This window comes from Phoca vitulina, unplaced genomic scaffold (genome assembly GCF_004348235.1).
Source record: "Phoca vitulina isolate PV1807 unplaced genomic scaffold, GSC_HSeal_1.0 scaffold44, whole genome shotgun sequence".
In the NCBI taxonomy this organism is placed as follows: Eukaryota; Metazoa; Chordata; class Mammalia; order Carnivora; family Phocidae; genus Phoca; species Phoca vitulina.
The window spans coordinates 2,618,542-2,642,074 of NW_022589747.1; the positions used below are offsets into that span (position 1 = coordinate 2,618,542).

A 23,533-nucleotide genomic window follows, 5' to 3' on the forward strand; every position below is an offset into this window, starting at 1 on the left:
TCTCAGTTTTTCCCCATTGAGAATGATATTCGCTGTAGGTTTTTCATAGATGGCTTTTATGATATTGAGGTATGTACCCTCTATCCCTATACTCTGAAGAGTTTTGATCAAGAAAGGATGCTGTACTTTGTCAAATGCTTTTTCTGCATCTATTGAGAGGATCATATGATTCTTGTTCTTTCTTTTGTTAATGTATTGTATCACGTTGATTGATTTGCGGATGTTGAACCAACCTTGCAGCCCAGGGATAAATCCGACTTGGTTGTGGTGAATAATCCTTTTAATGTACTGTTGGATCCTATTGGCTAGTATTTTGGTGAGAATTTTTGCATCCATGTTCATCAGGGATATTGGTCTGTAATTGAGAGGTCAGTTCTGATGGGCATGAGTAGAACTGCTTCCTGGAGCCATGTTCACAAACAATGGATCTTGGAGGATGGGCAAAAGTTTGATTGAAAGCTACTGTGGGTATTAACAGTGCAAGAGAAACACAGTGTCCTTTCAAGGTCAGTGGTGGGAGTCCAGTTTGACCTTGTCGTAAAGGTGAGTGTAGAGAGACAGCCGCGGTTGTCTGAGGCCAAATTCTGCTTGACCTCATCTAACAGAGTGAGGACTATGCACTTTCCTTAATAGACAGCCTTTATATTTGAGAACGAGGATGCCATGATCAAAGTGATGTATTAGACAAATAATCTGGAAGCCATGTGTTAAAGGGTAGAGGGCTGGTTGCAATCAAGTGACCTATTGGAAGTGTGTTGCTCACAGTTGGGAGGTAACCCATCCAAGACTAGCATGACTCTGGAGGGAAAAAAAATGAAATTACAACGTTCAGACAGATGGGAGAAAAGGTTGAGGTGTTACTTATGGGGAAAGGAGAGAATTTAAAGAACCTGACAAGTAAAGAAATGTAGAGAAAGAGTTTAAAGGATATAGATTAGAAATCTGAGCTCTTAAGAACAAATGACGATCCTGGTCGGTACTGATGAGATTATGAGAACTAAGTCAGGAGAAACACGTGTTCAGAGAAGGGGTAAAATGATGTGTACAGGTGTAGAGATGCCTGGTTTGAGTCACACGTCAGATGAAAATGTGCTGTAGGATTCAGAAAATGAGAAGGACAAGTTCAGTAGGGGCATGAACAAAACCTTTCAACCTTACCCTTAATAAAGATGGTGGTCAAGGCCATCAGTGAGCGGTTCTGCCTGGATCCTTAGGAAGTGGGAGAATGCAGGGCTTAGGTTGGTCGCCTCCAGAGAGCTGGTCCAGTGGAGTTGTAGGGATGGAAATCCGAGTGGATGGAAAGACGCTGAGAGAGGTTATTTTGTGGGATTTAGGAGACTGAACAGCTATTCTCTGCTCTATGGAAGCTTGCTGAAAACGAGTGAGAAGAGAAACTCTGTGTGTGTGTGCACATGCACGTATGCAAACAAGGAGTGATTGGAGGTTTGGGGAGGATGATAGAATGAAAGGGAATATTTTGGTTTGTAACTTCACTTTTTACTCTTGTACAAGATATAAAGGTAAAAGCACCAAATACTATAAATCTGTGTTACTGGGAACACTTGGTAGTGTGTGGGGGCGAAACTATAAAGGAGTAGAGATTTTGTGTACAGTGGAGGTCAGATGCTGTCATGAGGGTTCTAAGGGGCGCCCGGCTCAACTGGGCGTGCTGTCCAGACAGACTGGAGGCAAGAGGAGGAATCAGGCAGGGGCGGAAGCCTGTGTCCCAGGAGATGAAATCCATGATCACAACAACTAAAATTTCCCTTCCCAAGGAACAGAAAGGTGTCACTACTAAAAGTACCTTAACTCGTAAGACCTTGAGTTAAACGCATAAGCCTTAAACTGGGTTCCAGCCGTGAGCCACAATCTTGAGTCTTGTATTTGGTCGAGCCCTGGTGTTGCGGGTCACTGTCTGGGGTCATGGGAACGATGCTGACCCGTTGTGGGTGTCAGTCACATGTGTCCCGTGTGCTCGGCTTCCTGGTGATCAGATGCCCCGGAGGACGTTCATCTCAGAAACGTCTCTTGCAAGGGGTGGACTCCTCGTTGGTTGAAAAGTTGCGCTGACTTGAAAAATACATTTATTCTCAGTGATTGGAAACTTTAGTGATATTTTATTTGTTTTTGTCAGAATTTCATTTCTCATTTGCCTTGTTTAGGCGGTTGTCATGGCAAAGGGAGGTTTGTGCGGGAAATCGGGGACATACAGATCCCAGCCCCGCCCCCCCCGGAGATGGTCTGTGCATTGGTATCAGAGGTTTGATTAGGGCTCTGAACAGGAGCGTTCTCTTCTACCCCTGGAGGCTTCCTGTGCATCGGGGAATGGGCAGAGCTAGAACTAGCTGCTTCGTTGGTGTAATGAAAGAAGAGCTACCTGATGTAGAGTATGATGGACCCCTGAGAGCAGAGCCTGTGCCCTGCTCCCTGTTGGGCCCCAGCAGCCCCCCAGAACCGGGCTCCGAGGGGCGTCCTGGAAACACTAGCTGAACGTACGATCCCATACCACACAGAGCACATCCTGCTCTCATCACTGCGGTCCCATGACAGGGTCTTCATGACATGGACATCCCTGCCTCAGAGATGAAGGAACTTCCTGGACCCAGCCCCATCCCCCCGATAGGAGTCTCCAGAGCCCAGGGTGGGCCACCTTGCTGTGTCCCAGCGGGTTGGCAGCTCCTCAGAGCCCCTCATCGTAAGCACAGAACCCAACATAAAGCAGGTTTATAGTAGAGTCCATTCCAATGGAGTCATTTTCTAAAGTCCCGGGGAAGGCCGGCGCTGGCTTACCACGAATAGATGTGGTTTGCACGGTGAATTCTCCCAGGTAGATTCCTTCCTGCTGCACAGGTGTTCTGCTCCGTGACCATGCAGGTGGCCGGAGCACACCTGGGTGATGGGACAGGGAGTGGACAAGTGCTCCCCGCGGCCTGGGGGATGCAGGTGTGGCTGTGGGAGCTCATCCGCGGAGGAGAGGAACACGGTGCGGAGGCCCTGTCTGAGGCTTTATTCCTTCCTGTATTCTCCGTCGGCAGTTGAGGTACTTGCACTGCGGGCCACGTGACACTTTTCAGGATTCCAGGGGAGATGGGTCAGGAGAGGCCAAACCCCAAATCTGAACTGTGCCTTTCCGTGCACATCCCATGGTTATCGGCAAACCTTGTCCCTTCTGCACTTGAAATGCTGAATGTGCATATTTTCGCCAATGTGCACCAACACTTACCTGGTCCAGGGCACCACCTGGTCTTGCCCGGGTGCCAGAACCGGCGTCTTGGGGGAGCCCCTGTGCTCCCCTTGCCCCCTGGCCCAAGTCTTAGGTCTCCGCAAGTGTCCACAGTCACCCATGGAATGTGTCCCTCAGATCACACATCCCTCCGGCTTCCTGTATCACTAATAAGAAAAAACAAACCCTCAAAAAAAAAAAAAAAAGAAAAAACAAACCCTCACCTGTGACCTACAGGGTCCTCCCCGGTCTGGCCCGGCAGCCCCTCAGCTTCTGTCCAACCCCCTCCCCAGGCAGCGTAGCTCCGCCCCACGGGCCCCTGGCTGTCTCCCCGACACCGCCCCTAGATCCCCGTCTCAGATGTTCCCTAGCATCCCAACCTCATTTCCTGCCGTGCGTCTGTCCCCTCTGCGTGCCAGCCCCCTTCACCTGTCGTCCTGTGCACCCGGATTGCCTCTGTCAACATGGTCTCTCTCATCCTTCTTTACCTTTTTCTGCTCAACTTTGTGCATTCTTTCTTTAAGCCACTTTATGGAGGTTTGAGTGATGGACATACAAAAAGCTGCAGATACTTAATGTGCACACCGTGATGAGTGTGGAGGTTAGGATAACCTGTGACGCCACCACCACAGTCATTACCGTAAGCATGTCCTTTGCTTCCAGATGTTTCCTCCTGCCCTATCGGAATCTGTCTGTCTGTCTGTCTACCTACCTGCTTACCTTCCTACCTTGTCTTTATTTATTTTTGTGATAAGAAAGCAACCTAAGATCTACCCTTCAGCACATTTTTAAGTATTCAGTCCAGTACTTTAAACTCTAGGTTATATGCTGTATGTTAGATCTCTAAGACTCATTACTTGTGTAACTGAAACTTCATACCCTTTGACCAACCTCTCTCCATTTCTTCCTCCCCACTGACCCGTGGTACCCACCCTTCTACTCTCTGCTTCTGTGACGGTGGCTCTCTTAGATTTCCTGGATAAGTGGGATCCTGTGGTATTTGTTCTTCTGGGTCTAGCTTAATTCAAGGGAACAATCAAGGAAATGAAAAGATAACCTATGTAATGGGAGAAGATATTTGCAAATCAAACACATATAAAGTTAATATCAAAAATATATAGGGAACTCCTATAACTCAGTATCAGAAAAATAACCTGAATAAAAAATGAGCAGGGGACCTGAATAGAGTTTTTTTTCTTAAGATTTATTTATTTATTTGAGAGAGAGGCAGGGGGATGGGGCAGAGGGAGAGGGAGAGAAAGAATCTCAAGCAGACACCCCGCTGAGGGCAGAGCCTGATGCGGGGCTCGATCCCACAACCCTGAGATCGTGACCTGAGCTGAAATCAAGAGTCGGACGCTTAACCCACTGAGTCACCCAGTTGCCCCTGTTAGGAGGTTTTGAATGGCCCAAGTGATTCTCATGTACAGCCGGGTTTGAGAAGCACTGGTCCAAACTGGGGAACTTCATGGCTGATGGACATTTTTAAACCTGAGGCAGGGAAACAAAGGGTATGTGGGAATCAGGGTATAGAGTCTCGCCCCCGCTCTCTCCCCTGCCCTCATGTGCTAGGACCACCTGCCTCCCTTACCACCGCTACCCTTACCAGGAACCCAGGACCCCTGCTGGGGGGCAGGGTAGGGCAGCTCTGCATCTAGAGCCAGAAAAACCTCTTCTCTTCTTCCCACCCCACCTTCCTCCTCATCGGTACTTTCCTTCTGGATCCTCTTTAAGCTACAACTCACTGGGGTAACAGGGGCCTCAGGGAGGAAGGAGGTCAGTCAGCACAGGTTGCTTGCTGGGATGATGATGTGCCTGAAGCTGGGGTGGGCATGAAATGTGCCTGGGAGCAAGGAGTGACAGATGATGGTTTTCTCCGCATGACTAGTGATGAAATAAGATAAATCCCCAGTTCAGATGAGAGAACAGGGGATCCTGTCAGATCTGTTTAGTAGAGGTTCTGAAGGAACAGCTAGCGGGGATCAGGAACTGGCTGTCATCAGTGACCTTCAGCCTCTGCTTGAGGGGTCTGGAGATACTTGAGAGCACGGGGGTGACAGTCTGGGAAGGAGGAATCTGAGCGCTGAGAAGGATCGAGAAGAACAGCACAAACAGATGCATCAACCATCGCACCCAGCGTGGTCCAGGAACTGCCCTGCACCTCAGAGGGGGGGAGCCCGGGACACACCAAGAAGGTCTTATCCCGGGAAACGTCTTGTGAGTTCACTCCCACATAAGTACAAGGAAATGTGTGAACTCTGGGAAACAGAAGACAGATCAGAAGGAAAGGCCAGGCTGAGGTTCAGAGTGGGATAAGCGGAAGCTTATGGCTTTATTTTTGTGATAAGCGGAAGCTACATGGCAGTCATATCACAGTATATAAATGTAGCTAATCCACTCGTTGTATACCTTAAATTTACACAATGTTCTATGTCAGATATATTTCATTAAAAAAGGAGCTGGCTAAGACACAGATGGTAATACACATTTTCACTGGATACAGAGAATCAGGTTATTGATTGCACAGCTCTCTCCCCCACTCAGAATTTTTGATTTAAAGGACAAGCACAAAATATCCCCTAAGAACACAGAGGAAAAAGGTGATATAAAAACTGACTAGGAGAAGAGGCGGAGGAATTAGGTGGAGAAGGAAAGCAGACGAATAGTGATTAAGGTAATAAACAATGATGTCAGAAGAAAAGTAGTAGCAAGAACCAGACATACAAGTCTGGACCAATACAAGAGTTTGCCGTAATTCAGGCAAAATTCCTGAACTGGGAGACTGGGAGTTATGGAAATAGCAATCATCGATGAACAATCCTGCTGAATTTTCAAAAGTTCAAGGATAAGGAAAAAAAATATATACATATTTTTTACAAAGCTGTAAGTAGCAAGAACTGAATACTTTGAAAGTAATACAGATAAGACCAGCTTCTGACTCTGGAAAATTTGCCTTGAGATCTCGTCTTTGACCCAGGAGTTATTTTGAAGCATGTTGTGTAAATTCTAGGTTTTTGAGATTTGCCTGTTCTCTTTCTAACTTAGTGATTTCTAGTTTGATTCGCTGTGGTCAGAGAATGCATTCTGCGTATTTTCATCATTTTAAGTTTGACGGAGGTTTGTTTTGTGGTCCACATGTGGTCTGCGTTGGTGCAGTTTCCACGGGTGATTAAAAATGTGTCTTCAGCTGCCGTTGGTAGGACCGCTCTGTATATGTCAGGTTCTGTTGGTCGGTTGTGGGGTTCAGTGCATCTCTTTCTTCGCCGATTTTCTTTCCGACGGTTCCATCATCTGCTGAAGGGGCGGGTATTGAAATGCCCCAGTATAATTGTGGATTTATCCATTTCTCCTCTCAGCTGTATCAGTTTTCGGTTCCTGTATTTTGAGGCTCCGACAGTTGGTGCATACACTGCATTGATCTCTGCCTTTCGTTTGGTCTATTTACAATCAACAAACTTCACATACCAATGAGCTTAAGTCTGTTACGTCATTATTTTGTTTCTTCTGGTTCTTTTCTTGCTTTCCTGTGAGCGACTTGAACAGCTTTTCGGGGTTCCATTTTGGTTTATTTTCGACGTTTTCAGTATATCCCTTCATCTAGTTTCCTTGGTGGTAGTTTGAGGTATACATGTATGACCCTCACAGTCCTCTGCTCTCGGCAGTTCCCATCTTGCAGGCTTCTGCTGTGCCTCGTCTGGGATATACGAGAGGCGTGAAGGACACCCGGAAGTTCACTGCCACCTGCCACGCTCTTCCTCACATCCCGAGGTCCCCAGGCGGCTGCCGCCTTCTCTCCACCTGTCAGCCTTTGTGTGCTTGCTGCTTTATGATGTCTGCATGGTAAGGGAGAGGATCTGGCAGGATTGAGGCTACTCCAGAATCTGGTCTCTGACTTTTTAATCACAACCTCAAAAGCCAGTGGGTAAGGGAATACTGCCTATGGAATATGGAAAGAAAAAGAAAAATATTCCCCCAAATTCGGTATCTAATGAAGATGTTGCCATCAAGTAACCAAGCCATAGAGATGGACTTATGTTGGATGTGCGTCAGAAACCTGCTATAGATAGATCCTAATAAAAAAGAATGCCCAAGGACATCACTTGAGAGGGTGATCAAAAATAAGATCACAAAAATACTGAATCCACAGAATGAATAAAAGAACTTGGTGAACATTGGTCCTAGGGAAGCACATAGATGCAAATGTTTGCACGTGTGTGATGGAAACATTAACTGAATGTCAAGAATGATTGGTGGAGTAGAAGATAAAGAATGTGAAACATAATTCAATAATAACGTGCATATGTCGAGAAGACTGTGGACCTTTTGAAATAATTGACATCAAAGTGCAAACAATGATCACCTCTGGTTGGTTTTGAATTAGATTAGGATTTATTTTAATTTTACTCTTTCTTTTAAAACTTTTTACAATTGACATTATTCAATAAGAGTAATAACCTTAATATTGAGGGAAAACAGTCTTTCTTCCAGGAGAGATTAAGAGGAGGATGACAGAAGGGCGTCTGGGTGGAGCGGTCAGTTGAGCATCTGACTCTTGGTTTCAGCTCACGTCGTGGTCTCAGGGTCATGGGATCGAGCCCCATGTAGGGCTCTGTGCTGAGATTCTCTCTCCTCCCTCTGCCCCTTCTGCCTGCCTGAGTGCACACATGCTCTCTCTCTCTCTCAGAATGAATAAATAAATCTTTAAAAAAAATGCAAAAAATTTAAAAAAAGAGAGAGAAAGAAAGAAAGCCATTGAAATACCTCCTGGAAAGTTCATACATTTCTTTTAATATTCTGTTGGGCCGAATGCACATTTTTGTCCTTCATATCTCACCAACGACTCACAGTGAATTAATGAGAAGAAAACAATCCTTTGCACATATACTGATGCTAAGGTAATTCTGTTCTTTTGGTGTAGATGCCTACAGACATCTGGGCATTGATACTTGCAGAGATGTACATTTTATAAGAGGAACGGACGCAAGAGTGACTGTTGAGTTGGAGACAAGGATCTTCTATCATAATGGGTAACAGACAAAAGCACAGATGTGCATTTTTACAAATGACAGATATACAGAGTCTGGAAACCATGATGAGAATAGTAAGTGAGAGGGAGCTAATGTTACACATTTATACATTGCTGTGGGCCAATTCTTTTAGAAAAGCCAGAATATAAACGAGAAGAGTAATCAAAGACCAATCATTCAAGCGTCTGCAGAATTTACATGTCGAAACATCATTTCTGAAACCTTTTGACGTTGGTGCTAGAGAGCCCCTTCCTTTCCTCGTGGGCTGAAACCACAGCGCCTCCCTTGAAGGGCCTGGACCCCTTGCTAACATCGTCAGGCCCCGATTCCATCACGACGCCAATGTCACCTAAATACAGTTCTGAGCACACACAATACAATGGGAATAACAGCCCAATTATGGAGATTGTCCAGTGAAATAATGTGGTTTTTATAAGGAGGACGTCAAAGGCTATAAATGATTTTTCTAGTTTGACCAAAAAAGGATAAACTGGGATCCAGAAAATCAGGGTTGTCGGTCTCACTCCGCTGTGTACGGCCTTAGATAAGTGGATAGACCTTCACTGTGCCTCGGTTTCCTTCCCGGGGTTCCCCTTCCCAGCACCCCCTGCAGCCACCCCGTCTCTAAGCTGAGCCCTGTCCCAGGACAGCACGTTGGCAGGATGCCGATCTGTGAGATGGGTCGCGTCCCTCCTCTCTCTTCGGGGGTCTAGGGAAACTCGGGGCTCACGGGGAGGAAGAGGGCCGTCTTCTCTGTGCCTTCTCTTAGTGCTCCTTCATTGTTGAGAAAATAGGCACACACGAGCCTTACTTACTCTCCGTGTCTGCCTCCCTGACTTTTTGCAAAATACAAACAAAATCTCGGTAGCCGTGTAGAGAGATGTTACTTTGGTTTTGCAGTATGTTTCCTCCTGCAGAGTCGCTTCTAGGGAATGTAGTGATAGCAAATTGCAGTGTGAAAATTAGCAGCTCAGGCAGCGTGGGTAAACGTAACAGCTGCCCGCCCCAGGGGCTTCCTGGTGAGCACCTGCCCGCCCTCTACCTGCTTCAAGGTCAAGGGGCTGCCCGCCGGCACTGCACTGGGCCCCGTGTGTGTGTCATCGGCCCCGGCTCCTTCCCCGGGGCTCCCTCCCCACCTGCGGCCTCCTTTGTGTCCTCCTGTGAGTGGACTGCGTCCCACTGGGGACCAGGAGCTCTGCAGGGGCGAGGGGAGGGGGCTGCCCGTCCATGCCCATCTGCAGGTGCCGCATGGCGGGGGGGGGGCACTGTTGAAAGGAGATGCCAAATCCCTACAAAACCCCGATGAGACGTCATTGTCCTCTGGAGCCCAGATTCCTATCAGATCAGAGCAAAATCAGAATGTTGTCGATGCAGGTCTGACGGCGATGCGCCGCCGTCTCGCCAAAGCCGGTGTAAGTGCCCAGCGGGGCTCGAGTCTCTGAAAGCAGGTTCCAGGGTTTTCCTGCTTATCGGATGGCTTCCTTCTTAAGCACTGTGCTGTATGGCCCTGTCTTTCTCCGTATCTTACTTTTCAAAGAGCAGTTCTCACTTTCACGGCGGACGTGGGTACAGCCGTGAAGATTTAGCATGATGGTGGCCTTTTAAACAGGGGCCCAGGACCCTTCTGTTGCCTTGAGCCCTGAGCTGGAGGGCTGCCTTCCAGGGCCATTAGGACTCCCTGCCGGGCCCGGGAGACAGCCTCAGAGCATGCGCGCTTCTTCCAAAGATGATATTTCCATATTTACTGTGTGTAGAATATGTAAATCAGGGGACTCTTGGAAGTCTGTGCTAGAGGAACAGCCGTGGCCCCTCGGAGTTGTGTATGCGCGGAGGCCCCGGGAAGGGAGGGGCGGCCGCTGTACTTTGTGGGGTTCAGCACCTTTGTCCTTCTCAGACCCAGGGTGGGCAGAGCCCGGAGGCTTATGTTTCAGGAGCAGAAGGACAGAAAGATAGGGCAGGAAGGCTGCCGTGCGTGCTCCTCTCCTGGGGCTTGTTAGGTGCCATGTGTCTGCTCCTCCCCCTGCTGCCCTGGTCAGAGTCTCTGTGTTGGCGTGTTTTTGGCACCACTGTGTGCCGTGCAGAGGGAGGGTGCTCCTGACCTAGTGCTGGGAGCTGACTTGAAGACATGCACGGGCCTGGGACCCTGGATGCGTGGGTCCTGCCCGTGTCCTGCCCGTGTCACCTGCTCAGGACATTTGCCACAGCTCTGTGCTCCCGTTTCGGCTTCTGGAAGACACGGGTGTGTCCAAGTTGGAACTCTTCACGGGGCTCCGTTTTCCCCAGTTCCCGAATGCTGCGAGCTGACTTACGAAGATATTCACGCACATTGTGCTGGCGTCGGGCGTCGTCATCCGATTGCCGAGTGAGAAAACGTCTCACGGAAGTGTCCGGAACAGGGGTCTGGCACATGGGGGACCGCAGGAGCCGTCACTCACGTCACCTGTGGGAGCAGGGCCAGATGTAGTCCCGCTTGCTAGGTTATAGCCAGGGGAGGATAGCACAAATCCAGGACCCACGGGAAAGTGAAGGGCAATAAATTCATCGCAGAGGAGCGAGGAGACAGAAAGCCAACATCAGAGTGCTGTTCTTAATCTTTCAGCAAGGACCCCACGGTCGAAAGTAAGAAAAGGTGTTTATGCAACCTGATCAAAATAAGAAACTGATCACGGTCATTGAACATTCTGTAATTGCACTCTACAAAAATGTTTGCAGCTTTTTGCTGCAGAAGGAGGAGGGCAGGGACATTGGACCTGCAGCCCCCCCGTCTCCCTCCCACCGTACAGATACGTTCCCTGGAAAATGAGACGTGTATGCGGAAGGGAGGTGCGTGGCATGCTGTTGGGGAAACGGGGGTGGCACCTGCAGCTGAAGTCTGGAGCCCCAGCCGGACGTGGGAGGCTTTCTTGGTATCTGCACTTGAGATTTGGCTTCTGTAGATGGGTGAGCTCGCACTGATGTGATGGAGTTGCTCTGTAAGAATTTACAAACGCCTGACGTCCCGCACCACGGACGGCACGTGACCACAGGTGGATCTTCATCTACGTTGGGATGCCGGCCCCTGGTCTCTACTCAGGAGTGTGTAAGGGCTCAGGACCCAAGGACCGCCTTTCCCTTCCCTTTACGGCTCTTTGGGCTTCCGCGGGAAGGTGTTCAGAGATGGACATCATCACTGAGCAGCCGTGAGTAGGGAGGGGGCTGGACAAAGAAGCGCAGATCTTCCTTGACGTACAATGGGGTTTTGTTCCAATAAACCCATCTTAAGTTGGAAATATTGTAAATCAAAAATGCACTGAACACACCCAGCCTCCCGAACATCAGAGCTGAGCCTGGCCCGCCTTCACTGTGCTCAGAACACTTCATGAGCCTACGTTGGGCAAAATCCTTGAACACAAGGCCTATTTTATAGTAAAATTTTGACTCTCTCCTGTAAGTGACTGAATGCTGTACTGAAGGTGAGGACCAGAGCGGCTGCGTGGGAGCAGAGGGTTGTCAGGGCATTGGTCGTTGACCTTGGGACCGTGCACCTGCTGCGGAGCCACCCAGCACCCCAGAGAGGATGTACCGCACGTCGCCCGCCCGGGAAGAGACCCCATTCAAAATTCCAAGTACGGCTCCTACTGAATGTGTATCACTTTTGTACCATTGTAAACTCAAAAAGTCCTAAGTCAAACCGTCATAAGTGGGGAACATCTGTGTAGGAAGAGGTGAAGCACGCTCACAGTTAAGGATGAGGGACCATGGTAGCAATCCTGTTTTCCCAGGGGGCAACAGTGGGGCCATCGGATAATGTGAGAGTTTGGACTTTGTTGTACTTTGTTGTACATCTTTTTTTTTTTTTTTTTTTAATTTTATTATGTTAGTCACCATACAATACATCATTAGTTTTTGATGTAGTGTTCCACGATCCATTGTTTTCGTATAACACCCAGTGCTCCATGCAGTACGTGCCCTCCTCAATACCCATCACCAGGCTAGCCAATCCCCCCTCCCCCCTCCCCTCTAAAACCCTGTTTGTTTCTCAGAGTCCATAGTCTCTCATGGCTCATCTCTCCCTCCAATTCCCCCCCCCATTTTTCCCTTCCTTCTCCTAATGTCCTCCATGCTATTCCTTATGTTCCACACATAAGTGAAACCATATGATAATTGACTTTCTCTGCTTGACTTATTTCACTTAGCATAATCTCCTCCAGTCCCATCCATGTTGATGTAAAAGTTGGGTATTCATCCTTTCTGATGGCTGCATAATATTCCATTGTATATATGGACCACATCTTCTCTAGCCATTCATCAAAGGGCATCTCGGCTCTTTCCACAGTTTGGCTATTGCGAACATTGCTGCTATGAACATTGGGGTGCATATGGCCCTTCTTTTCACTACATCTGTGTCTTTGGGGTAAATACCCAGTAGTGCAATTGCTGGGTCATAGGGTAGCTCTATTTTTAAATTTTTGAGGAACCTCCACACTGTTTTCCAAAGTGGTTGTGCCAACTTGCATTCCCACCAACAGTGTAAGAGGGTTCCCCTTTCCCACAACCTCTCCAACATTTGTTGTTTCTTTCCCTGTCCATTTTTGCCATTCTAACTGGTGTAAAGTGGTATCTCAATGTGGTTTTGATTTGAATTTCCCTGATGGCTAATGATGATGAACATTTTTTCATGTGTCTGTTAGCCATTTGTATGTCTTCTTCAGAGAAGTGTCTTTTCATATCTTCTGCCCACTTTTTGACTTGATTATTTGTTTTTTGGGTGTTCAGTTTGAGAAGTTCTTTATAGATCTTGGATACCAGCCCTTTATCTGTAGTGTCATTTGCAAATACCGTCTCCCATTCTGTGGGTTGCCTCTTTGTTTTGTTGACTATTTCCTTTGCTGTGCAGAAGCTTTTTATCTTGAAGAAGTCCCAAAAGTTCATTTTTGCTTTTGTTTTACTAGCTTTTGGAGATGTATCTTGAAAGAAGTTGCTGTGGCCGATGTCAAAGAGGTTACTGCCTATGTTCTCCTCTAGGATTTGGATGGATTCCTGTCTCACATTGAGGTCTTTCATCCACTTTGAGTTTATCTTTGTGAGTGGTGTTAGAGAATGGTCGAGTTTCATTCTTCTGCATGTGGCTGTCCAATTTTCCCAGCACCATTTATTGAAGAGACTGTCTTTTTTCCATTGCATGTTTTTTCCTGCTTTGTCAAAGATTAGTTGACCATAGAGTTGAGGGTCCATATCTGGGTTCTCTATTCTGTTCCATTGGTCTCTATGTCTGTTTTTGTGCCAGTACCATGCTGTCTTGGTGATCACTGCTTTGTAATATAGCTTGAAATCGGGCAACGTGATGCCCCCAGCTTTGTTTTTCTTTTTCAACATCTCCTTGGCGATTCGGGGTCTTTTCTGATTCCATACAAATTTTATGATTGTTTGTTCCAGCCCTTTGAAAAATTGGAATTTTGATCGGGATGGCATTGAAGGTATAGATTGCTCTGGGTAACATAGACATTTTAACAATGTTTATTCTTCCCATCCATGAGCGTGGAATATTTTTCCATCTTTTTGTGTCTTCTTCAATTTCTTTCATGAGTGTCTGTAGTTCCTAGAGTATAGATCCTTCACCTCTTTGGTTAGGTTCATTCTGAGGTATCTTATGGTTTTTGGTGCTATTGTAAATGCAACCGTTTCTCTAATTTCTCTTTCTACAGTTGCGTTGTTAGTGTATAAGAAAGCAACTGATTTCTGTGCATTGATTTTGTATCCTGCCACATTACTGAATTGCTGTATGAGTTCTAGTAATTTAGGGGTGAAGTCTTTTGGGTTTTCCACATAAAGTATCATGTCATCTGTGAAAAGAGAGAGTTTGACTTCTTCTTTGCCAATTTGAATACCTTTTATTTCTTTTTCTTGTCTGATTGCTGTTGCTAGGACTTTTAGTACTGTGTTGAACAATAGTGGCGAGAGTGGGCATCCTTGACGTGTTCCCGATCTTAAGGGAAAGGCTCTCAGCTTTTCCCCATTGAGGATGATATTTGCTGTGGGTTTTTCATAGATGGATTTTATGAACTTGAGGAATGCTCCATCTATCCCTATACTCTGAAGAGATTTAATCAGGAAAGGATGTTGTATTTTGCCAAATGCTTTTTTTGCATCAATTGAGAGGACCATATGGTTCTTCTCCCTCCTCTTATTAATGTGTTCTGTCACATTGATTTGCAAATGTTGAACCACCCTTGCATCCCGGGGATAAATCCCACTTGGTCGTGGTGCATGATCCTTTTAATGTAATGTATTGTTGGATCCTATTAGCTAGGATTTTGTTGAGGATTTTGGAATCCATATTCATCAGGGATATTGGTCTGAAATTCTCCTTTTTGATGGGGTCTTTGCCTGGTTTGGGGATTAAAGTAATGCTGGCCTCATAGAATGAGTTTGGAAGTTTTCCTTCTGTTTCTACTTTTTGAAACAACTTCTTATTTCTTCTTTGAATGTTTGGTAGAATTCCCCAGGGAATCCATCAGGCCCTGGACTCTTGTGTTTTGGGAGGTTTTTGATCACTGCTTCAATCTTGTTACTGGTTATTGGCCTATTCAGGTTGTCAATTTCTTCCTGTTTCAGTCTTGTCAGCTTATAGGTTTCCAGGAAGGCCTCCATTTCATCCAGATTGCTCAGTTTATTGGCATATAGTTGTTGATAATAATTTCTAATAATTGTTTCTATTTCCCTGGTGTTAGTCGTGATCTCTCCCCTTTCATTCATAATTTTATTAATTTGGGTCCTTTCTCTCTTCTTTTGGATAAGTCTGGCCAGTGGTTTATCGATCTTATTAATTCTTTCAAAGAACAAACTTCTAGTTTCGTTGATCTGATCTGTTTTTCTGGTTTCTAATTCATTGATCTCTGCTTTAATTTTAATTATTTCTCTTCTAATGCATGGCTTAGGCATCATTTGTTGCTTTTTCTCTAGTTCTTTAAGGTATAGAATTAGTTGGTGAATTCGGGATTTTTCTATTTTTTTGAGTGAGGCTTAGATGGCTATGTATTTCCCCCTTGGGACCGCCTTTGCAGTATCCCATAGGTTTTGGACCGATGTGTTTTCATTCTCACTGATTTCCATGAATTGTTTAAGTTCTTCTTTGATTTCCTGGTTGACCCAAACATTCTTGAGCAGAGTGGTCTTTAGCTTCCAAGTGTTTGAATTTCTGCCAAATTTTTCTTGTGATTGAGTTCCAGTTTTAGAGCATTGTGGTCTGAGAATATGCAGGGAATAATCTCAATCTTTTGGTATCAGTTGAGACCTGATTTGTGATCCAGTATGTGGTCTATTCTGGAGAAAGTTCCATGTGCGCTCGAGAAGAATGAGTATTCTGTTGTTTTAGGGTGGAATGTTCTTTAAATATCTATGAGGTCCATCTGGTCCAATGTATCATTCAAAGCTCTTGTTTCCTTGTTGATTTTCTGCTTAGATGATCTGTCCATTGCTGAGAGTGGAGTATTGAGGTCTCCTACAGTTAATGTATTGTTATCAATATGACTCTTTATTTTGGTTAACAGTTGGCTTATGTAGATGGCTGCTCCCATGTTGGGGGCATAGATATTTACAATTGTTAGATCTTCTTGTTGGATAGACCCTTTAAGAATGATACAGTGTCCTTCTGTGTCTCTAATTACAGACTTTAGTTTAAAATCTAATTTGTCTGATGTAAGATTTGCTACCCCGGCTTTCTTTTGAGGTCCGCTGGCATGGAAGATGGATCTCTTCCTTCACTTTCAGTCTGGATGTATCTTTAGGTTCAAAATGAGTCTCTTGTAGGCAGCATATGGATGGGTCCTGTCTTTTTATCCTTGTGCCGTTTTATGGGAGCATTTAGGCCATTCACGTTGAGAGTGATTATTGAAAGATAAGAATTAATTGTCATCATGTTGCCTGTGAAGATGTTGTTTTTATAGATTGTCCTGTAAATTTCTGTTGTATATCACTCTTGGGGTCTTTCTCCTTTTATAGAACCCCCCTTAATATTTCTTGCAGGGCTGTCTTAGTGATCACATATTCTTTCAGTTTCTGCCGGTCGTGGAAATTCTGCATCTTTCCATCCATTCTAAATGAAAGCCTTGCCGGATAAAGTATTCTTGGCTGCATGTTCTTCTCATTTAGTACCCTGAATATGTCTTGCCAGGCTTTTCTGGCTTGCCAGGTCTCTGTGGATAGGTCTGACGTTATTCTGATGTTCCTCCCTCTGTATGTAAGGAATCTCTCCCCCCTAACTGCCCTTAAGATGGTTTCCTTGGTTCTAAGATTTGCAAGTTTTATTATTACATGCTGGGGTGTTGGCCTGTTTTCCTTGATCTTGGGAGGGGTCCTCTCTGCCTCTAGGACGCGAATGTTTGTTTCATTCCCCAGATTAGGGAAGTTCTCAGCTACAGTTTGCTCAAATACATCTTCTAGTCCTCTCTCTCTCTCCACTCCCTCCGGGATTCCAATTATTCTGACATTGGAACGCCTCATGGTGTCACTTATTTCTCTGATTCTATTTTCATGGATTCTGAGTTGTTTTTCCCTGGCCTCCTCTTTTCCCTTTTTATCTATTATATTGTCTTCCAGGTCGCTTATTTGTTCTTCTGCCTCCGTTACCCTAGCTGTTAGATTATCTAGATTGGATTGGATCTCATTGATAGCATTTTTAAGTTCTGCCAATTCAGCTTTCATTTCTGCCCTTAGAGACTCTATGTTGCCATTAATTGACTTCTCCATTCTAGCCATTGTCTTCACAATTGCTAGCCTGAATTCCATCTCTGACATCTTGGTTATATCTGCATCCATTTGTAAATCTGCAGCATAAGTCATAATCTCTGAGTCTTTTCTATTTTGGGGGCTCCTCCTCCTAGTCATTCTGTTGATGGGTGTTTGAGGGAATGTATAGAGTCCAAATTATTGACTGGAACCCAAGCAAGATGCACCTGTTTTCGTGGGACCTTAGGGTTGCTGGCCTCTTGTTTTCCCAGCCTGTCTTCTGCGGGAGGGGCCTGCCGCGCTGTTACTCAGGCAACCCTGTTTGGGCGGAGTTGCCCTGCCCCCTGTGGCGGGGGATGGGCTCAGTGGGGATCAGTCTTTGGGGCTTTTGTTCTCTGGTGCCTTTCCCTGGCGGCTTTCCACGTCTCTTCCGCGAGTCAGAGCAGAAGAGACCGTTTCCAACCCTCTGCCTCAGAGCAGAGAGGCCGCAGTCTGTTCTTCAGTGAGCTCTCCAGACCACACCGTCTCCGTTTCTGTCTATGCTGCTATAAACTGCAACGACCTGGGTTGTGTGCCCCTCCGCAGCGCTCCCAGTCCTGCCTCCAGGTCGGGGCACGTCTTTGCCTTTTGTGCTTCTAAAACTGCCAGCTGCTCCCAGTTCGCGTGTGCGCGACCCTGCAGCTCCGGGTTTCCGTCTGGGGGCTGCAGTTCACAGACGCGACCCCGCCATTCTGGGTTTCCATCCAGGGGGCTGCAGTTTGCGTGCGTGCGACCCCGCCGCTCCGGGTTTCCACCCCGGGGGCTGCCCTAAAGTCCTTTCCCAACGCTACCGGTCTGCGAGTCTGTGCCCGTCCGCAGCACGCGAGGCTGTCACTCACCGGTGGTGTAGGATCCCCACGGCCAGGCTCCCTCCCGCTGCCGTTTATTCTCTGATACCTGCCCGCGGAATCAGGGCTGCTCGCTTCGTACCTCAAAACCAACCGCCTGCAATATTCTGTTTGTAGAGATCCAGATCTTCTTACATCTCAGGCTGGTTTCGTGGGTGCCCAGAGTGGTCTGGTAGATATCCAGCTCAATTCCGGGGACCAGTTGGAATAGGGTCCCCTACTCCTCCGCCATCTTTCCTTCCCCTGTTGTACATCTTATGTCTGGGTCAAAAAAATATGGGCTCTGCGTTTTCTTTCTATTTCTCTGTGGGACTTCTTCAGATCTGATGGCGGAGGGTTGGGGATACTGGGGAGAGGTGAGCTGAGAGGTGGGGCATGTCCCCCTGGTCCGCGGTTTTGTAAGCACTGTCTAAAGTCTGTGAGCTTCTGCACATCGCGACAGAGCAGGTGGCCGCAGGTCACGTGCAGGGCTGCCCACAGTCAGTACCTGAGTGAGGGAGAATGGGAGCTGGTGCGTGCTGGAGGGAGGGGGTGAAGGTCAAGCTCAGGGGAAGAGAGACAGATGGGAGGAAAGCAGGTGGGTATTACCGGCTCAGACAGGCAGGGGGTCAAGACCGTGCGACTCGGTTCTGGACAAACGTGTAAACCACATCCAGGGTCTAGGAGAGCACATGGCCGGCTTTCCACACACACGGCGGGAGCCCAAAGCACAACACCTGGACAATATTAATTTGAAGTCACAGAAATGGTTCTGGAAAACTGGATAGTGGGCTTGCTGAGCCCAAAGCTTCCACTGTTCCTTCTGCTGGGAGAGAACTTGCTTCAGTGTGTGGTGGAGCCCACGACGGAACGGGGGAGAGACCGGGAGAGAGGAGCAGGCTGTTCATGGCTGGAAAACAAGGCTCTCAGGGGCAGAGCTGTAGTGGATTTGCAGCACTCTACTCTGTTCCAGGTCCATGCCTCTTCGTGCATTTATGTTGACCTGCACCTCGCGGCGTTTCTGTAAAGATTTAATATGCCCTCGTAAGAGAACGCAAAGCACAGACGGCAGGCTGCGTTAAGTGAGCCATAAGGAGAAGGAGAACGCAAGAGTGGCCCATGGTATGGGGCTAGGATGTCCCCCCTCGTGGCCACCCACTTAGCTCCGCAACAGCCAATCAGAGAAGGGAGAACGGACCGGTCTGATGTTGGACAGTGATCGGAAACAAGCGGTGGGGTTTGCCTGAGGCGATGGAGTGCGCGGTGCAGTGTGGACCAGCGTTGGCTGGGGTGGGGACGGCGCGCCGTGGGAGGTCATGAGCCGCCTGTTTGATGAAGCTGTTACAATCGCTAAGTTGGTGGTGATTTCTCCGTATTGGCGGATGCCGTACGCCAACGCACAAGCCCCCGAGAGGCAGGCCGAGCAAATCCAGACAAGCAGTTCCACACACAGAGCTGGACCATGCAGCTGGTCCACTCTTCTGTCTCAACTTGGCTTCGTCGACGGGGGGGGATTTTTGAGTTTTGCCCCGAGTTCCATCCAGTGATCCCCTTGCATATCATTACATCGTCTTGCGGAGTCTGTCTCCCTCCGCAAAATATGGCTAATGTAAGACGTATGCCCCAGGGATGCTTCTGAGGATCAGGTCATAAAATGTCAGCCCAGTGCCCGTCACGCGAGGCACGTTCAGGACGTGCTGGTTCTTCCTGATGCAGCACCTGCAAAATCCCTGCACAAACGGGCCGAGAAGAATGGTGGCCTGTGCCCTTCTCGGTGCCCGCAGGCCTGGGCAGAGCAGCCAGGAGCTGCCGCGTGGGTGCAGGGCGTCTGCCCGCCGTGCGGGTAATGGGCTTGCGGGCTCACCTCTCCGGTTTGTCTTCTGCAGGAATAACGTTGTACAGCCAGCCGTACGGAGGGGCCTTGCTGGACGAGGACAAGATGTGAGTGTGAGGGTGGGCGAGGCGGCCCTGACAACGGGACAGAGTCTTTGGGTTGCTTGGGGGGGTTGGGATCCCTCCTGCCTTTGCCCCGAGTGATGCTGGCTTGGGCGTTTCTTTGCCAAGTGTAAGACCATGATTACTGGAGAACGCGTGTTGACCGAGTTTAAAACGGATGAGCATATCATACACTCCACTGTCTTTCTAAGTCAAAATTGTTCCAAGGGCATGATCTCCTTGAAGCTCAGGGACCCCATATCTTCCAGATGCTTTTTTGGACTACAATATTTTTTAAAGATTTTATTTTATGTATTTCAGAGAGAGAGAGAGAGAGAAAGCAGGAGTGGGGGGCGGGGAGGTGCAGCGGGAGAGATAATCTCAAGCAGACCACACTGAGCTTGGAGCCTGACGTGGGGCTCAGTCCCAGGACCCCAAGATCCTGAACTGAGCTGAAGGGAGACACTTAACCAACTGAGCCACCCAGGTGCTCCTAGAGATTTTTTTTTAAGTAATCTCTATACTCCAAGTGGGGCTCAAACTCACAACCCCGAGATCAAGAGTCACACACTCCACTGACGGAGGCAGCTGAGTGCTTGGGGTGCAGTTGTAAACAGGGCGTCCTCCATTTCCCACCTCCCTTCCCTGTCACACCGATGACAGAGGGCCAGACATCGATAGTCGGCAGAATTAGCACAGCGCACCCTTGAACAACTGAGTTGGGGTGCTGACCCTCCATGCAGCCGAAAATCTGGATATCACTTGACTCCCCGAAAACTGAGCTAGCATCACTTGTGTCCTTCCCAGGACCTGAGTTGGAGACGCAGATCCGCTTGACGGGCGTCCTCTCTCCGGGGTGTTAAGGGGGCAGGAAGCACAAGGCGGTTTCTCCTCCCGTCCCTGCACTCATTCTCAGCTCCCCCTTTTAGCGGTCTCTGCCACCGGCCACGATTCTGGCTGTGGGCTCGCTGAGGGAAAGAAGGTGCCGTGCCGTGGACAGTTCATGATGAGCCCCTTCTTTACGTGGGCCACCTGAGACACTGCGTGTGCGCTGGGCGTTGCTAAGGCGGGGTCCCTTGGTAGTGCTCCGATGAAAACGTGACCAAGAAAGTGCATAGCGTATATCATTACAATCAGGAGTGCACCTCCCTCTGTTAAAAAATCATTTTGATGTTTGGAGAGACGGAATTCAGAGGTGGGCGAGCCACCTGCAGAGCTACAGCTAATGTCCCCTCCCCATCCCCGCAGGTGTCCCGACCTGGGCGGAGGCCACAGCTCACTGTGGACCCCGCGCTGAGGATGTCTTTCATTTTAACTGGGGAGTTGGGCTCAGTGGTCAAGAGTAAACCTTGAGATGGGCAGACTCTGAGATGTCCCTGAACTCTGCTCCCCTCGGTTACGTCTTCCCGAGGCTGGGAGCGATAATCCACGCCCAAAAAGTCGTCGAGGGGATTTAGTGGCAGACTCCACACGCTTCGCCATTGTGCCCTGCCCATCCTCAGTTCCTGACGAGTGGTTTTCTCAGCTCGTCTCCTCGTCGCTGGTTGTTACCACGGGGAAGAAGACCCGTGTCCCTCGTGTGACACCTGGCGCGCTGTTCTGTTCTGCCCACAGCCTGGAGAGCATCCGTCAGTGTGGCGTCGCGCTCTGCATCGTGCTGGGCTTCTCCATCCTGTCTGCGTCGATCGGCAGCGCCGTCGTGAGGGACAGGGTGAGCGGAGCCAAGAGGCTGCAGCACGTCTGTGGCCTGGGCTACAGAACGTATTGGCTCACCAACTTCCTGTACGACATGGTAGGATTGGGGACCACGTCCCGTCCATGTGCCGCACGCCGCTGATCTGTGTGTGCGCGTGCGTGCGTGTGTGTGAGTGTGGGAAGGGGCCGTCTCACACTGTCCATAGAAAAAGGGATCATTCTGCTGGCAAGAGCTAGTCAGGCTAAGTCTCCATCCGTCATTTAGGATGGCTTCATGCAACGCAGGACGGACCAGCCACGCCCTGGAGCTCTGTCTGGGAGCTTGGGGACCTGCCCAGACATGCAGAGTTTCTCATCGGGAAGGTGACATAATCACACTAAATATGCTCTGCTCAAGGGGTTGCGAGCGGGGGAGGATAAAGGCCCTTCGAGCTGACCTGCCGGCCACACGCATAGGCTGCCTCCAGGTGACCGCAGCCCGGCCAGTTCTGCAGAGCTGCCGCTCTCCAGGGGACGCCCTACAGGTCACTGTCTTCTGTCCTTGGAGGACAGCAGCAGTGCCCTCTGTTCCCTGGACTTGCAGGCATTTAAGTGGATTCAAGGCCTATGGCTACTTTCTTGGCTGCTTGGGGTTGTCCTCATTGTAGGAAAGTGATAGTCTATCCTCATCAATAAAGCCGGCGTCCTGCACCGCCACGCCTTCCGTGTGATGGCGTGCAGTGACCCCAGATCCCCGGCAAGGGAACGAGACAGTAAGAGCCTGAAAAGTGGGGGCGGGTTTCAGGACCCCGGCGGGTGGGGGGACCCCAAATCTCCCAGGCCTCAGCCAGTCTCCCTCTCTAATGCAGTCTGGACTTTATGGACCCCTTTGTCCCTGCCATGCCTCTCTGGGGGTTTAAGGGCAGGGAGGATTATTTCCTTCCCGGTTGACTGTGTTTCCATCTTCATCCAGTCATTTCCGGATGATCGCTCATTTAACGGATATTTTTGGGGATCTGCATGGGGGCAAGGTGTGTCTGGGGTGCGGGGAATAAAGCCGTGAGCAAGGCAGAAATGTTCTCTGCCCCCTGGAGCTTGTGTTCTCACGAGAGAGTAGGACTTAAACCAGGAGGTCAGGGAAGGACCCCCAAGGAGGCAGCCCTGTGCATGGTGTGAGGAAGGGCTCCGTGAGAGGCCCCAGGACGAGCCCGTCCTTGAGCGCAGGAGTGCGCAGAGGCCACGTCCCCTGGAAGGTCTGAAGGTGGGGAGTGTTGGCCGTAGCGGTTTCCCGGCAGACCCTCAGGGCACTCCGCAGACGGAGTGTCCCTCCCAGGGCCTGGGGCTGGACATCCCAGATCCAGGCGTGGCGGGGCCACTTCCTCCCGAGGCCCCTGTCCTGGGTGTGTGGGTGGCGTGTCCTCCCCGTGTCCTCACGTGTGTGTCTGTGTCCCGATGTCCTCCTCTTACAAGGACGCTGGTCCTGTGGGATCAGGGCTGCTCTGGGGACCTCGTCTACCTCCATGACCCCTTCAGGGGCGCGTCTTCAGACCCAGTCATGTTCTGAGGTCCGGGGGCTTCAGTGTATGCATCGGGGGTGGGGGACACAGTCCTGCCAGAGCTGGGCCTCCCTGGGGCCCCCGCTGCCGCCTGTGTGTCATCTGCAAACTAGCAGAGGTGGCGATGGGGTGCCATTCCCTGTCCCTTGTCTCCCCAGGTCTCCTACTTGGTGTCCGTGAGCCTGTGTGTCGCCGTCATCGTCGCCTTCCAGTTAACAGCGTTTACTTTCCGCGAGAACTTGGCAGCCACGGCTCTCCTGCTGGCACTTTTCGGGTATGTGATGAGAAACATGGCTGCAGAATTATGGTTTGTTTTCTGGAAGAGAAACACCCCCCGGGATGGCTTTGAACCTGCTGCCAGCTTCGTGATTTTCTCTCTCTGCAAGCAATTATGTTGCTTCTGCGAGGGCCGCGCCGCGGACCAGCCGGAGCAGGTGGACGAGCGCCCCGCAGAGGAGGAGGGGGAGGGGGAGGGCGGGTGGCGGGGCGGGGACGGAGGTGGTGCGGGCTGGCGCCGCGAGGCCCCCAGCCGACTGCCGACGCGGG

At 49.1% G+C, this 23,533-nt stretch overlaps 1 protein-coding gene across 1 annotated transcript in view; it reads left to right on the forward strand.

Annotated features, from left to right (window-relative positions):
* The window catches only part of ABCA13 (ATP binding cassette subfamily A member 13), a 369,069-nt gene that overhangs the window by 245,560 nt on the left and 99,976 nt on the right, over positions 1 to 23,533 (forward strand). Inside the window, exons 49-51 of the mRNA XM_032430502.1 lie at positions 19,709 to 19,763; positions 21,372 to 21,549; positions 23,146 to 23,261. Coding sequence (XP_032286393.1) covers positions 19,709 to 19,763; positions 21,372 to 21,549; positions 23,146 to 23,261 — 349 coding nt within the window. The remainder of the gene's footprint in view (positions 1 to 19,708; positions 19,764 to 21,371; positions 21,550 to 23,145; positions 23,262 to 23,533) is intronic.